This window comes from Mauremys mutica, chromosome 22 (genome assembly GCF_020497125.1).
Source record: "Mauremys mutica isolate MM-2020 ecotype Southern chromosome 22, ASM2049712v1, whole genome shotgun sequence".
Taxonomy (NCBI): Eukaryota; Metazoa; Chordata; order Testudines; family Geoemydidae; genus Mauremys; species Mauremys mutica.
The window spans coordinates 5,079,217-5,093,042 of NC_059093.1; the positions used below are offsets into that span (position 1 = coordinate 5,079,217).

The 13,826-nt window shown below is 53.3% G+C and overlaps 1 protein-coding gene across 9 annotated transcripts in view; it reads right to left on the reverse strand.

Annotated features, from left to right (window-relative positions):
* NCAM1 (neural cell adhesion molecule 1) overlaps window positions 1-13,826 on the reverse strand; it is a 238,798-nt gene that overhangs the window by 5,092 nt on the left and 219,880 nt on the right. For 4 of the 9 annotated variants that reach the window (XM_044997309.1, XM_044997308.1, XM_044997306.1 and 1 more), the window contains 3 exons: window positions 5,796-6,003; window positions 4,969-5,085; window positions 2,073-2,855 (listed from right to left, as the gene is read on the reverse strand). In XM_044997309.1, the coding sequence (XP_044853244.1) occupies window positions 2,073-2,855; window positions 4,969-5,085; window positions 5,796-6,003 (1,108 nt within the window). Of the gene's footprint in view, window positions 1-2,072; window positions 2,856-4,964; window positions 5,086-5,795; window positions 6,004-13,826 lie in introns of those variants that run through there. The other 5 variants (XM_044997313.1, XM_044997312.1, XM_044997311.1 and 2 more) reach the window with 2 other exon arrangements.

Consider the following 13,826-nt stretch of genomic DNA (forward strand, 5'->3'; position numbering starts at 1 on the left):
AGTGTAAAGATTTCCCCTCAGAGTGTAGGATGCAGGCCGTGAAGTTGCCCAGAGGTTCCCCTCACACAGCCCTGCCGGCCAGGGACAGACTAGCCAAGCGAAGAGAATACTCTGATGCCAAAAAGGTACATTGCAGAGATGCTTTTTGGTTTCTACCTTGGATTCTGGGACTGGCGTGACGTGGGCAGAGGGCCGGATTGGAAGGACTCTCTGCATGTGCAAGTGGGAAGAGGGGCTGCAGGTGGAAATGCCTGCTCGCTGCTGGCAATGCATCCCCTGAGCTTCTTCCATGTCAATCCCAGCAGCACATGCTACAGCCTCCTAGCACTTCGGCTGCAAGTTCTTCGGGCCAGGGACTCTTTCTTCCTTATGTGGTGCTAGATGCTGGACACAGCGGGGCCCTATCCTACAGGCACTACTGCGATATAAATAAATGACCGAGGATTCCTCTGCCACGGAGTCACTTAGCCTTGTTCACTACAGCTGTGTGGTCAGACCAGCCCAAGTACATCTGCTGTGCTGCTCAACCTCCCAGGCTGAACATGCCTCCTGCGCCGCGGGTGGCAGGATGCACATGCTGTCCTGCTGGACAGTCACTCTCCAGGGGGTTAGTGGATGGAAGCAGCACAGCAGGCATGATGGGGTGACCAGAAGCCACGAGGAGCCAGGCACCTAACTAATGCTATGGAACAGCACGTGCTTTGACTTTGCTCTGGCAGGAACTACCTGCAGTCCGCAGAACGCTTAGGACCTGACTGAGTACCGCCCACACCAGAGGAACGGCACTGAACCCAAACTTTGGAGTGCCAGGCTTTGTGGGTGCGAATACACAAAGCTGTGAGCACAGGGGTATTTTTCCTGGGAAGGGGAGGGGGGGAGGGGAAGTTCCAGCCAAAGCCACGATTCAGCATCGTGTCGCATCAAACCAGCTGCTCCCCCAAATCTGAGCTGTTCTTCCAACACAAGAGCCCCTTTTCCCTCAGGAGGGCACCAGCCCGATGGCATTTGGGAAGGAGTGGTTGCTTCCTTCATCTGATCCTGCCTCTGACAATGTGCGGCACCCAACCAGGCAGCCAAAAGGCTGTGCTGAACCCAGACGGTGCCAACACCCTGAAGAGGAGAGAGAGTCCATGCACTGCCTATCAGCGCTCCCGACTCCTCCACTTTGCAGGCTCTCCCAGGAACCGCTGTCCAGGCTGAGCCCTATCCTCCCACCTCGCTCAACCTGCCCCCACATCACCCCCCCCCCAACAAACCAGGAATGGCTAATGCTGCAGCCAAAGCTGTCTGCAACTCCAAGCAGCACAGTGTCTCTTGCCAAATGCAAGGCACAGGGTGATGCCCGGCGGTGGGGGGATCCCGTTCAGATGGAATGAGGCTGTCCCTTCATGCCTACAGGCTTAGTGGCTCTCTCTTAACCGCTTGTGGGAGCCGAGGGGAGACTGGATGGAGGGAAATTCATCACTAGCTCACCAGGATGAGACAAGGCCAAATGGGCCAGCCCCAAACAGCTGTGCTGGTCCCACAGGCAGCCTTGCCCCAGGTCCTTCTTCATAGGGAACTTGCTAATGTAGGGCCTGATCCCAAATGAGCACCCACAGTTCCCCTTCTGGCCAGGTTCTGCCTTGCCTTGCAATGGAGTAAAACTGGAGTGACTCTAGTTGAGCTGCTTTGGATTTACATTAGTAAAATTGAGTTTGGTCTGTTGTCGCCAGTGAACTTCAACGGCACAGTGTTTGTCAGGATCAGGCCCCTTTTTGCCGCAAGGAAGTGGTCCTGAGCCCTTTCCCAACAGAATCGAGAACAGGATGGAAGCCTAACTGTTAACACATGATCAATTGACTGCTTCATCTTTCCCTGTGGACTAGACTCCTGTCTGCACTGCACTCAGGGGCCCCCTACTCCTCCTTTCACCCAGCCTCCCTAGTGCCAGGTCCTGCTGTAGTGGTTAACAGGTGAGTTAGTTTGCTAGAGAAACAATGAGGTTAGTTAAGAGAACATCCAATGAGAACACAGCACTAACGCACAGGACACACAGCACACACACCACAGAAGATTAAAGGCAGCCATACTCGGTCTTTGCCGGTGCCAGCGGTACAGAGCTGTCTACAGTGGGAGCAGCAAGCTCGCGAGCTTGCCCACTAGCCACACTGGCAGGAGCAGTAGTGCCAAGAGCTGCAAAAACATCCTTTGCAAGGTCAATGTCTGGGGTCTTGAAGGTCCCTTCGTCCATTTTAAAGTCCTCGTTCTGGGAGGGGTTTGTGGTGCTGCCTGAGGCAGCCTCGCTCTTCAGGTTAGTTGGGTTCTTGGCTGTTTCTGTTGGACTCTTCACCATGCTGGGTTGTACAGCTTCCTTTTCTGGGCTTTTGGTGCTTGACACCTCCTGCTTGGGCTCTGAAGAAGCTGGAGGGCTAGCGGGGTTTGCAGGGGCTGGGGCAGACGGCTTGCTACCAGCTGGCGCCTTTGAGGCCTCAGCCATGCTGGTGGCATTGCTGGGACTGAGCACTGCCCCTTGGTTGGCCAGGACACTCGAAGACAAATTACTAGTGGCCGGAGCAGATGTTGGGGTGTCGCTGAGGTCAACCAGGGGGGCGACTTTGGGGGCCGAGGAGGACAGTGGCGAGGAAGCTGAGGTGGCCGCCCCTTTGGCCGGAGTGGCCTGGCTGGGCGGCACGGAGTTTGAGTCAGGGATAGCTGTGGCTGGCAGGGCAATACTGGAAGTCAGGGTGGTGGTCTCGCTGGTCGGGCTGTTCTGAGCAGTGGCAAAGGTTTCGGTGATAGTGTCAGAATTAGTGGTGCCCGTGGTTACGGAAGGCAGCATGTCCTCCACCGTAGCTGTAGTGTCAGCTGGGTGCCTGCGAGGAGGACAGGAGTAGAAGAGAAATAGACAATGAAGCCCATAAATGATAGGGGGGAAATGAGTGGGAAGGCAAGGGGCGGCGCAGCGCCAGCAGCAGCAGCAGCAGCAGCGTGGCATGCAGTTGTAATGCACACAGAGGACACAGAAGCAAGAGAAGAGGAACCTGCTGAGGCCAGATGTGCCACTGGGAACAGGCACCAAGTGGGGAGATCAAAGAGCGACGAGGAAGAGGAGGAAGAGCAGAGAGTACATGGCATTCCAGGAGCAGCTTGCTCACATGGCGTTTTGTGTATCAAGTCTTAACCCAAACTTCACCCCAATCTATGCCCTGTAGAGAGGCTCTTCTCCCCTAACCTAGCCTCCCCCCCAACATCCCATGGACCCCTGTCTTCCTCCTGCTCCTGAGGTCCCAATCCTGAGAGCCAGTAACACATCTTGGCCTCACCAACGTTTCTGGTCCTGATCCAGGGCCCTGGGTCCAAGCCTCCTGCCTCAGCCCTGCCCCGGTATCTGTGCACCTCTTACTTTCATCCAGCCTCAGAGTATGTGTCCCACACACTTTGGGCCAGCACCTTCCTCCCTTCTGAGTCTGTCTTTAGTTTGGTTCCAACTAGGGTCAGCGTTACTTCAGGACGATGTGTGACAGCACAAACCGTGCTTTGGCAGCCATGGTGGAGCCTAGACGGATTTACTGATGGGAGCCTTTCTGAAGCCAGAAGCTTTAATGAGGAGGGAAGTGGGGGAGGGGACGTTGTGGGAAAGACAACAGTTAATCGAGTGAGAAGCCAGCGCTTTCGACACCACCACCGCTGGCTTATTAATGGGAGGCAACCTCCATAAAGGTTAATCACTTCATTAAAAGTTCAACAAAACAACCCAAGGAAAGCTCAACACATTGAACAGCAAGAGCCCATCTCCAGGCCAGTTCTGTTGCATAAAACATGGCTCCTGCTTCTCTCCTGGCCAGGCCCAGACACCCAGTTTGTCAGCAACGCCATTAGCACCAGTTATTCTCACTTCTCACCCCAACAGAGAAGAGAGCAACACTACGGATGGGGAAGCCTAGAGACCCAATGACTCTGACAACCTAGTGAGAAAATAAGAAACTCGCTGGGTCAACCGCAAACCAGAGCCAAAACATTAACTGGACAAAGACATTATTTCTTCTTGGAGAGCTCAGATGATATCTATCTCCTGTTCCACGGAGCCCAGGAGTGTCTGTAAGACACCTGCATCCAGACACAGAGATGGTCCAATACCCAGTCAGAATGGGCCATCTTCCAGCAGGTTTAATAAACTGGTCCACTCGCAGCCAGTTTAGTGGATTCAAACAAGTAGATATGGTTCAACTACTCTGCCCATTTCTGCCACACAGTCCACTGGTGGCCTTCTGAAATCTCCCAGCATGCACTGCTTCTGGGAGCTGAACTGGGAATGATGGAGTAGGTGCCCAGAGGCCATTGCCAGTACCACAGTTTAGAACAGGACTAAACTGGATGCTGGGCAAATCTAGTTCATCCTGGCTAGTGTGGATGCACCAAACCATGGCTCATGCCCAAATGGTGAATTTCCCCGGTGCACACGAGACCCATGGGTAACTCCTAAACCCTCTCTTGGCCCAATGTGCAGGCAGGGATATCTGAACTTGCGACATGCCTCCCACCAGAGCTGTAAATCTGGAACAAATCCAGAGCACAGCTGCTCTGTCGCTATCAATTCCAGGAGGCCCTTTCGCTTGGGGCAAGTAGGCGTTGACGCCGTACCATGGGTGCAGCACTAACTAGCCATTGGCACAGCATTGCGCCGCCAGGAGGCAGTGTGATATAGGGCATCTGCCCGGCAGTCCTGGCAATGAGCAGGGCTGGGTGACGGTGCTCTACCATGGGAAGCACTTGGCCCCAAAGCTTTGTTCTCGTTCTTTGCAAATATTACAAAGGAAACGGTGCTGAGGGAGAGAGGAACTCCTCACTGTGACAGGGCAGGGACCCAGCTCCGAGCCGTGACCGTTCTCCTTCTCTTGCCTGGGTCACCTACGCGAGAGGCCAGAGGCTACAGTGGCAGATGAGGCTGCACTGACCGCGCGTGAGAACAACTGAATGTCGACCTACTCAGGCTCCGTCAGCGGCGTGGTCTCGTTGGGCTCTGTGTGTTTGCCCCCGTCGTGGTTCGGGGTCCGCTCCTCCTCAGTCCGCACCTCCACAATGGGCTCTTTTGACTCGTCTTTTCTGAAAGGAGATTGCAAACTCGGGTGAGTGGTTCCCAGCCTCAAACAAGCACCCTTCCACCTTGGGGGTGGGCGGGACAGGCTGCCAGCAGCAACTGCCCACATGGTAAGGTGGGGCTGGCCTGGGAAAGTGGCTTGGTTCTCAGCCCCGACACATGCCCCCTTCCCAAACCCCACACAAGGACCATGGCAGGACCTAGTGTCAGTCAGTGGCTCATCCCTTGCCCCCCGAGCCACCCTGGGATGCTGAACAGATAATGCCCTCTGCCCCGACAAGGACATGGCACCTGGAGACGGGATCTCCTCCATCTGATCTTGCTGGATTCTAGGTCAGCCTGATGCTGGCTTTGGAGGAGGATGGGGCAAAAAGCAGGTGACTCTCAGAAGAAACCCCTCCCGAAGAAACAGCAGTGAACGAGTGGCCCCCAACCAAATCCCCTCCTTGCAGTAACCCCCATGCAATGCCAGAGCTGGAGCCAGCCCGAACGCCCGGCTTCCCCAGAAATGAAGCCTCTTCTGTGGCTGCAATATGGTGTGGGGAGGCATGAATCTCCTGGGGGAAGGGCAGCAGCCTCGCGGCACTGCTGGAGCGTGCGGCCCCCAGTCAGGCTGGATTAGACGGTAGAGGTGTGGTACTAGGGGGCTGCTCCACTCCAGGGAGTTCGTGGCTGAGGGAAGGACAGGTCAGAGGTGAGCAGAGAGGTTACTCACGAGAAGGCAGCTTTGCCCTCCTCCATGTCTTTGCCCTTGGCCCCGGGCCCAGACTTGCCGCACAGGTTCACCGCGATGCACATCAGCAGGCCGCACTTGTTCAGGAAGTAGCAGGTGATGTCCACGGCCACCAGGAGCAGCACAAAGACGACGATGAGGATGCCCACGATGGCAGCGGTCCCTAGGCCTGACGTGGGGCTGGTGCTGGCTTTAGAGACCAAAGGGAACGGGGAGAAGGTGATGCAGTTAAATGAAGGCAGTCTTGGTCCTGGAACTGCAGCAGTGGCGGGAATGGCTACGGTGGTGCCTTGGCCTCTGCAAAACTTTATAATGGAATGACCAGGGCTCTGGGAGTGGGATGCCATAGCGGGATCCGGCCCCCCCTTTCTAGGAGTGCTGTTATTGGTGGCACCTTATCCTGGGAATAGGCTGCACTGGCTCCCGTCCTCCAGTCGGGAAAGGACTGGACAAGGCAGGGCTACCAGGGCTTTTCTCAGCTCTGCTGGGCAAAGGCCTGGAGAATACACTGTGGGGAACTATCCTACCCAGTCCTCTGGAGCATGAGACAGACAGGAAAACCCTACAAGGTCTCTCTCTGTGTCTGCCAACTGAGTGTTCTCCAAAGGGGGGTGGGGGGCTTTCCCCAGGGCACAGCCTGCCAGGGCTGTACAAAGAAGGGCCCCATGCCTGGGCTCTGGCTGTGTCACACTGGTTCAACCCCATGTTAAAAGACACTGCAGGGTCTCAGCACTGGTCTGTCCCTCATTGGGGAGAGGGGGGAAGGCACAGGGCCCAGCTGACCAGCCCGGGAGACTCTACTCCCAGCAGGGTTATTACAAAGGGGCTTGTTGCCACATGGGACTCACTGCCCCTGGTGCCAGGCGGACACCTACACACCAAGTGTCCTTGGGAGCCCTCCCACCTGCCACCATTCTTCCTAGCATGGACGAGGCTGATGGGAGGCAGCCGGGCGGAGACGGATTTACCCTCCCCAGGAGTGAGGGGTCCAGCTGAAGTTGTGCGGGAACCTGTGGGAGGAGCCAGGCCTTTTTCATAGGGGTGCCCTGCTCGAAGAGTCAGGGAGCTGGGCACATTTAGGCTCAGCGACTGAAGCCGGCCCGAGAACGCCCTCAACTCGTGCAAACCCACGGAGACTCTCTGGGGCACGAAAGCAATGAACTGCTCTGGGGTTTTTGAAAACCAGGGTTTTTGGGAAGGAGGGAGTAGGGAGAGACGAGCGCCAAGCTCTGAGACGTCATTAGCTACTTGGTGGCCACAGGGGCAAGCACCTGGCCTGCACGGAGGGTGAGGAGAGGTGTGTATATGAGGATGGGCAGAGAGCTGGTGGTTTTGCCTGGCATCTGTTGCTCACAATCATGAGTGTCAGATTTGTACTAATAAAACACAGAGGTGATTTTGCAAGGCAATGACTAGTCATTTACCAGAGAAATCTCCTGTCCAGACAAGGGATCTATGCCTACACACGTGCACCCGGATGCGTGCATCTACACACACGTGTCCATCTCCTGTCCAGACAAGGGATCTATGCCTACACACGTGCACCCGGATGCGTGCATCTACACACACGTCCATCTCCTGTCCAGACAAGGGATCTATGCCTACACACGTGCACCCGGATGCGTGCATCTACACACACGTCCATCTCCTGTCCAGACAAGGGATCTATGCCTACACACGTGCACCCGGATGCGTGCATCTACATACACGTCCATCTCCTGTACAGACAAGGGATCTATGCCTACACATGTGCACCCGGATGCGTGCATCTACACACACATCCATCTCCTGTACAGACAAGGGATCTATGCCTACACACGTGCACCCGGATGCATGCATCTACACACACGTCCATCTCCTGTACAGACAAGGGATCTATGCCTACACATGTGCACCCGGATGCGTGCATCTACACACACGTGTCCATCTCCTGTACAGACAAGGGATCTATGCCTACACACGTGCACCCGGATGCGTCCATCTACACACACATCCACTTGCACCTGTGCCCACACACACGCGCTCTAGCTGCTATATATAGGAAAGAAAGCAGAGTCCAATCACTAAAGTGTAAATGCTCTGGCCACACATCTGCCTCACTTGTGACTGCAGAAAGCACCTGGGAATTCTCAGTGTGGGGCCCTGCCTGGGATCAGGCACTTGGTCTCGAGAGCTTCACTAGCAGAGTGTGACACAACTGGGGAGAGGAAATAAAAAATGCCCAGGGAGCAGCAGAGACTGACTGCCCAGAGAGAGAGAGAGTTTAGCTAAAGCACATTGACGTCCATGTGAATACTACTTCTGCCTTGGAAGGACTGGGCCCTAAAAGGGTTACATTTGCATCTCTTGGCTACGTGGTGGCTAAGAGGTCTATGACGGAGAGAGACAAGGTGGGTGAGGTTAATATCTTTTATTGGACCAACTTTTGTTGATGAAAGAGAAGCTTTTGAGCTACACAGAGCTCTTCTGCAGCTCTGGGAAACTAAGGCTACGTCTACATTAGCACTTTTGTTGGTAAAACTTACGTTGCTCAGGGGTGTGAAGAAACCACTCCGTGTGACATAAGTTACACCGACAGAAGTGCCAGTGCGGACAGCGCTGTGCTGATGGGACAGCGTCTCCTGCTGACATAGCTACCGCCGCTCATGGAGCCAGTTTTAGGATGTCGACGGGAGAGCTCTCCCCTGTCGGTACAGCTGTGCCACTGTAAGCTCGTTAGTGCAGACATGGTAATATCAGGGAAGACTCCCTGACAGAGACACACGGGAATGTCTCCCAAGGAAAATGATGGGGTCCTATTGCTCGTGACAGTTAAGTCCTATAGTACAGACAAAAGCTCCTGTATTGCCTTGAAAGGGACATGCCTGCATTCATGCCTTGTTGATCCAGCAGGTGTTTCTGATTCTCTCTGGCTTCCCCATCTCAGAGATCAGCCACAAGCTGCACAGGGGAATCATGCACCTTGGAGGGATTCCCTTGCTTTGTTGCATTGTTGGCTGGTTTTTGTGCTGCTACTGATGCTTGCTTCTACTATTTTTAAACAGGAGAAAACAATTTTCTGTGAGCTGACTGGGGTATAGAAACAAACAATCTACGCCACAGAGGCACATGGCACAGCTCCTTGGGCTGCATCCCGTTTTCAACGCTGCTCCTGCAAATTCTTCTGCATGTGCTTAACTTTCCTGACATGAGTAGTCCCACTGAAGACACTGACATAAGTACAGCTCAGGTTATGCACAAGTGTTTGAAGGAGCAGCGCCTGGGTTAGGAACACAGTTTAGCTTCTAGCACAAGGAAAATGCTGCATAAAAAACCTCTGAGCAAATCTGCCTGGTAGCGGAGATTGTACGTTTTGTCTAACCAGGGCAAGGCAGCAGGTAATGGGCGTTACTTGGCACCTGACAGTGGCTCTGGTTCAAATCTTCCAACAGCACACCTGAAAATGCCCCCGACCTAGTACACTGGTCTATGAAACTGCCAAGCTTAGAGAACTTTAAGACTCAGAAAAGGGTTGGACATTGATGTGGATAACAAGAACATTCAGGCTTACAGTAACAAAGAGCACAACAACCCGAAGAGTTTTGGTTGGCACCTAAACCTTCCTGCTCCAGGGCCTAAGCCAGCCTCCAACGTCCACACTGCCATCAGACACCTGCGGCTGACTCGGGCTGCAGGGCTGTTTATTTGCAGGGTCCTAGAGCCTGGACATCTACCTTCGAATTAAACAGCCCCACAGCCCGAGTCAGCTGGCATGGGCCAGCCGTGGGTGTCTAAGTGCAGTGTAGACAAACCTTTATTAACAGGCACCAGGAGAAAACTTTCCTTAAGGTCACGTTCCATAATTGCCTACTCCACTGCACGGATTCTTGTACCTTCCTCTGACGCACGTGGGGCTGGCCACCAGGATACTGAACTAGACAGACCCCTCTGATTTGGCCAGTCCTACGCACCGAGTTAAAACCCTCTGCGCTGCATGCAGAGGGGCTGGCAGCCTGAATGGGTCTGGCAGATGGGACAAATTCAACATCTTCCTAAACGGAATGAGGTCCCACTAACAAAACTTCGGTTTTAGTGCATCCGTTCAATTCATAAGGTCAGTGACTCTGTGCCCCACAGGTCCCTGTTGAAGTGTCTCAGGCACAAGCTCCTGCCCACAGGAAGTGAAGGCACCAGCAGTAGCAAGTTCCAAGAGCACATGGGGTACAAAGATCAAACAGATCTGACCCACGTGACTCCCAGAGCCACTATGGCATCAGACCATAGTAGTGTCAAAGCACCTGATGCCCCCATAGCCCAGTCAGCCCTTCCCACCCATGTGTGCGTGCAGTTCAATGGCTGCTTGTCTGCTACCAGCATTACACATCTCGGTGGGCTAGTTTCCGATTAGCGTGAAGGCCGTATAGTGTACTCAGGTGTCACAAAGCCCTTCAGGGATAAATCCTGGGCTCGGTCTTTTCCTCTGGCTGTGGGAGATGGATTTATGGCATGTCTGGTTTCCACATGTAAATTCATCCTGGCCTAGAATCCTCAGCCCTGGCAGGAGATGGCAGCAGAACAGAGTAAATACTGGAAATGGCCCACAGTGGTGAGACTGGGAGCAAAGCCCACCTCCAGCTCAGAGATGGCTCAGCCAGGAGGGTCACAGGAAGAGGAGTGGTTCACGACCACCTATTTGCCCAGCTGAAGTGATGGGTAAATGACCCATCGTTTTTCTGTGCACCTGGGAAATGCAAACAGCACCGTGGCACGGATGCACAGATACCCTAATGCCAGGAGCCTTCCGAGAGGGGAATTGGCTGGATCGAGCCGCATGCAAAGACTGGCAGATTGGCACTTCCAGAACTGTACTGAGCACGACACGGTGCCACCCCCTACACAGCTAATCATATGGGGAGGCCTCAAATTCTCAGAACTGAAAGCCCTCTAAGCACTTGCTTTGCCAGACACTGCCCCGGGCAGGAAGCAGCTGGGGCATTCTTGTACTCTGGCAATTTGGCATAATCATCTGCAGATTAATGTGACCCATCCCGACAGCAGGCAGAGGGTCCTGAATACTCCAGAGGGGCAGGGTCATGGGGACACTTCAGACTGTCTGGTTCTATTCCTGGAAGCCGAACTACGCTGCCATAGACTGACACGTGCCACGAGGCCCTCTCCTTCCCCTTTGCTAACCCAATAACCCGTGTCTTATCCTTGACTCCCGCCATAGCCAGATGGTGTTTTTTGCCTACCCAGTTATAAAACAATGAATGCAGGACAGTAACGGGGGCAATTAGCATGTCTAAGTCCCAAGGTCACCTGGAGTACAGAGAGGCGGCATGGTCCAGAGACCTGGGTTCAGACCCCCTGTGACCGTGGCCAATTACTTAGCCTGTTTGTGCCTCAGTTCTTCTCCTGAAAAACAGGGATAACAGCACTGACCTAGCCCAGGGTGTTGGGAGGATAAATACATTACAAGATTATGAGGTGCTCCACTGGACATAGCCCTTGAGTACTGGTTGGGCTCGCTAACTGCTCCCGAAGTGCTGTGTGTACTGCTGGCAGCGCGGTGGAATGGATGCCTAGGTAGTTCCATCAGGGAGCTGAATCCCACGTGGCCAAGGTGAGCAGCAGCAAGCACGATCTTTACACAGCCAGAGCTGAGCGATTCCTCCCAGAGTCTTGGCACCGGCCTGCGCACACAATGCATTTTAAAGCAAGCAACCTGCTCTCCCTGTTTTATTCAGAATTATTCTTCCTGAGCCACTGAACAGCAACCGCAGCATTGGGCACCAGCACAGGATTCATCAGCCCCACCCGAGAGCAGTAACTTAATACTCCTGTCATCTGCTTCCCCGACGTCAGCCCGTGCGCTCGGCCCAGCCACACACTGACCGACTGTGCAGCAGAGCTGGTGGCTGACATTTATGTGGAGCTGGCTGGAGCACTCTCCAGCTTCCTTGTGGTTAGTTTTTTAAAAGTCAGGATGCGATTCTATTGCTTTCTAATTATTTTCTTATTGCTGGTGAAGGGTGTTGGATTGGCAAGCCTGAAGACTCTCGTCCTCTATCCACAGTACAAGCACAGCAGGGCACGCGCCGCACGTGTTTTTGGGCCAATGCAGCTTCGCCTTGCCATGTCGAAGGACCAATGCTAGGCCTGAGAGATGGAAAGCACAGTTTGCCCCCCGTCCCCACACACATTTTATTATTTGGGGATGGGTGGGGAGCACATCCCCAGTACACCCAGAGAAATCTTGATCCCTCTTGCAATGCTGACAGGCGTGAGAGCCAGGAGTCCACTGAGACGGGTCTTTCTCTCTTCAGCTCTCTCTACAAGCCGCTCTCAGGGCCAGATGCTGATGCTTGCAGGAGGAGGCCATTAAATACTCTACAGAGTGTTTGTGCTAGAGAGCTGCACCCTGCCAGCACGGTGCATCAAGCTGCATAATTAAACACATTCATCACCCTTGGTATTTGCAAGGAGAGATGGTGCTATATATTCGCCTCCACTAATGTATTCAGAATTCATGCCTGGCTGATTCAGTAGTTAAGACTTTCACTTGGACCAGCTCCCGGGGGACAAACTGTGTGTGGCGTGTGCGCAGGGGGTGTGGTGTGGTAAACAATCTTTCTGCTCATCTGAAACTTCTGTCTGGGAATGAGAATGAGCCACTCTGCACGGCGGCGGAAGATGCACAATCACAGCACTGTGGGGACATGGGGCTGTGCCTCCCTGCTGTGCTTGCAACAAGCTCTCAGCTGAGGGGCTGGGTTGAACGGGTCCTCCACACAGTGTGACCTCGTACGTCTGGTACGTGTAAGATCACACAGCAGACAATGCCAGTTTGTAGAGCAAAATGGTATCCTCCGTGCATCGTGACCTCACACAGACTGTACATGTGATGTCACGCTCTGTGGTGCAAAACAGTGTCCTCTGCACACTAGGGATTGCTGCAACCTCTTCTGCTGATGGCACAACCCCATCTGGGGTCATGACCCACAGTTTTAGAACTGCTGCACTATGCTACACAAATCCTAAGAGTACTACAACCCCCAAAGACCGCACAGCTGCTCTGTGGCTGCAGAATAACGCCTCCCCTGTACAATCTTGTTTAGATCCCGGACCTTATCAATGGAGCCTCACTAAGTGCACTGGCAATGGCTGCTGCCTGCTTCACACTGACTAGCCGAGATGAAGAACACTGGAATATTCATTAAAAATGTCTCGATGTGAACTTTAAAGCATTTCCTGGTTCTCATTTAATACATTTTAATCACCTGTCATGCTGCAGTAAACCAGGAAAGAATGAAGGATGAGAACACAGCCTGGAAGGCACCTGCTCACAGACTTCCAAACACTACCTTTACTAATTTGATCCCCAAAGCCTCCTCTGGGGTCTCTTAATTGGGATGGGCTAAGGGTGGCTGAGACAGTCAGGAAAGGGCTAAAGAGCTGTCATATGGCCAGGCAGGGGTGTGGGGCAGAGAGAGGTAAGGGGAAAGCCTCTGGGGGCTGCAGGGAATCCTTTCATTACTGCGTTACACATTTCTGTTTGGAACAATAAGTTGTATATGGAGGCAAACACCTGAAGTGGGCTTGGCTGTGGCACTGGGCCTTTCCTCCAGCTTACAGTGACTCGAAGATCTCCCAGACCAGCCGTGGTGCAGTAAATCTAATTCTTCACATATGTTGCAATTGTAAAGGTTCAGAGTCTGTGGAGATGCATGTAACACTTGAGGAGAGTTTTACGGTCTCTGGTGGTCCCATGAACTTGAAAGAAATTGTTGCTGTTCCTATTTTTTAATATGTCTGGAATTCTGTTTTTTGCAAGGACCAAGGGAGACATTTTACTTTTTATTCCTACAATTGGTTTCTGGTTAAAATAAAGTGACCCATAACTTTAAGCTCTACCCTTTACTGCACCCCACTGAATCCAATATGGATTTGTATTCAAGCACTCTGACAGTTAGGAAAAACCCCATTTCTTCCAACGGAGACAAGGCCTCTTTTTAAGAAACTTCACCGGAGTGT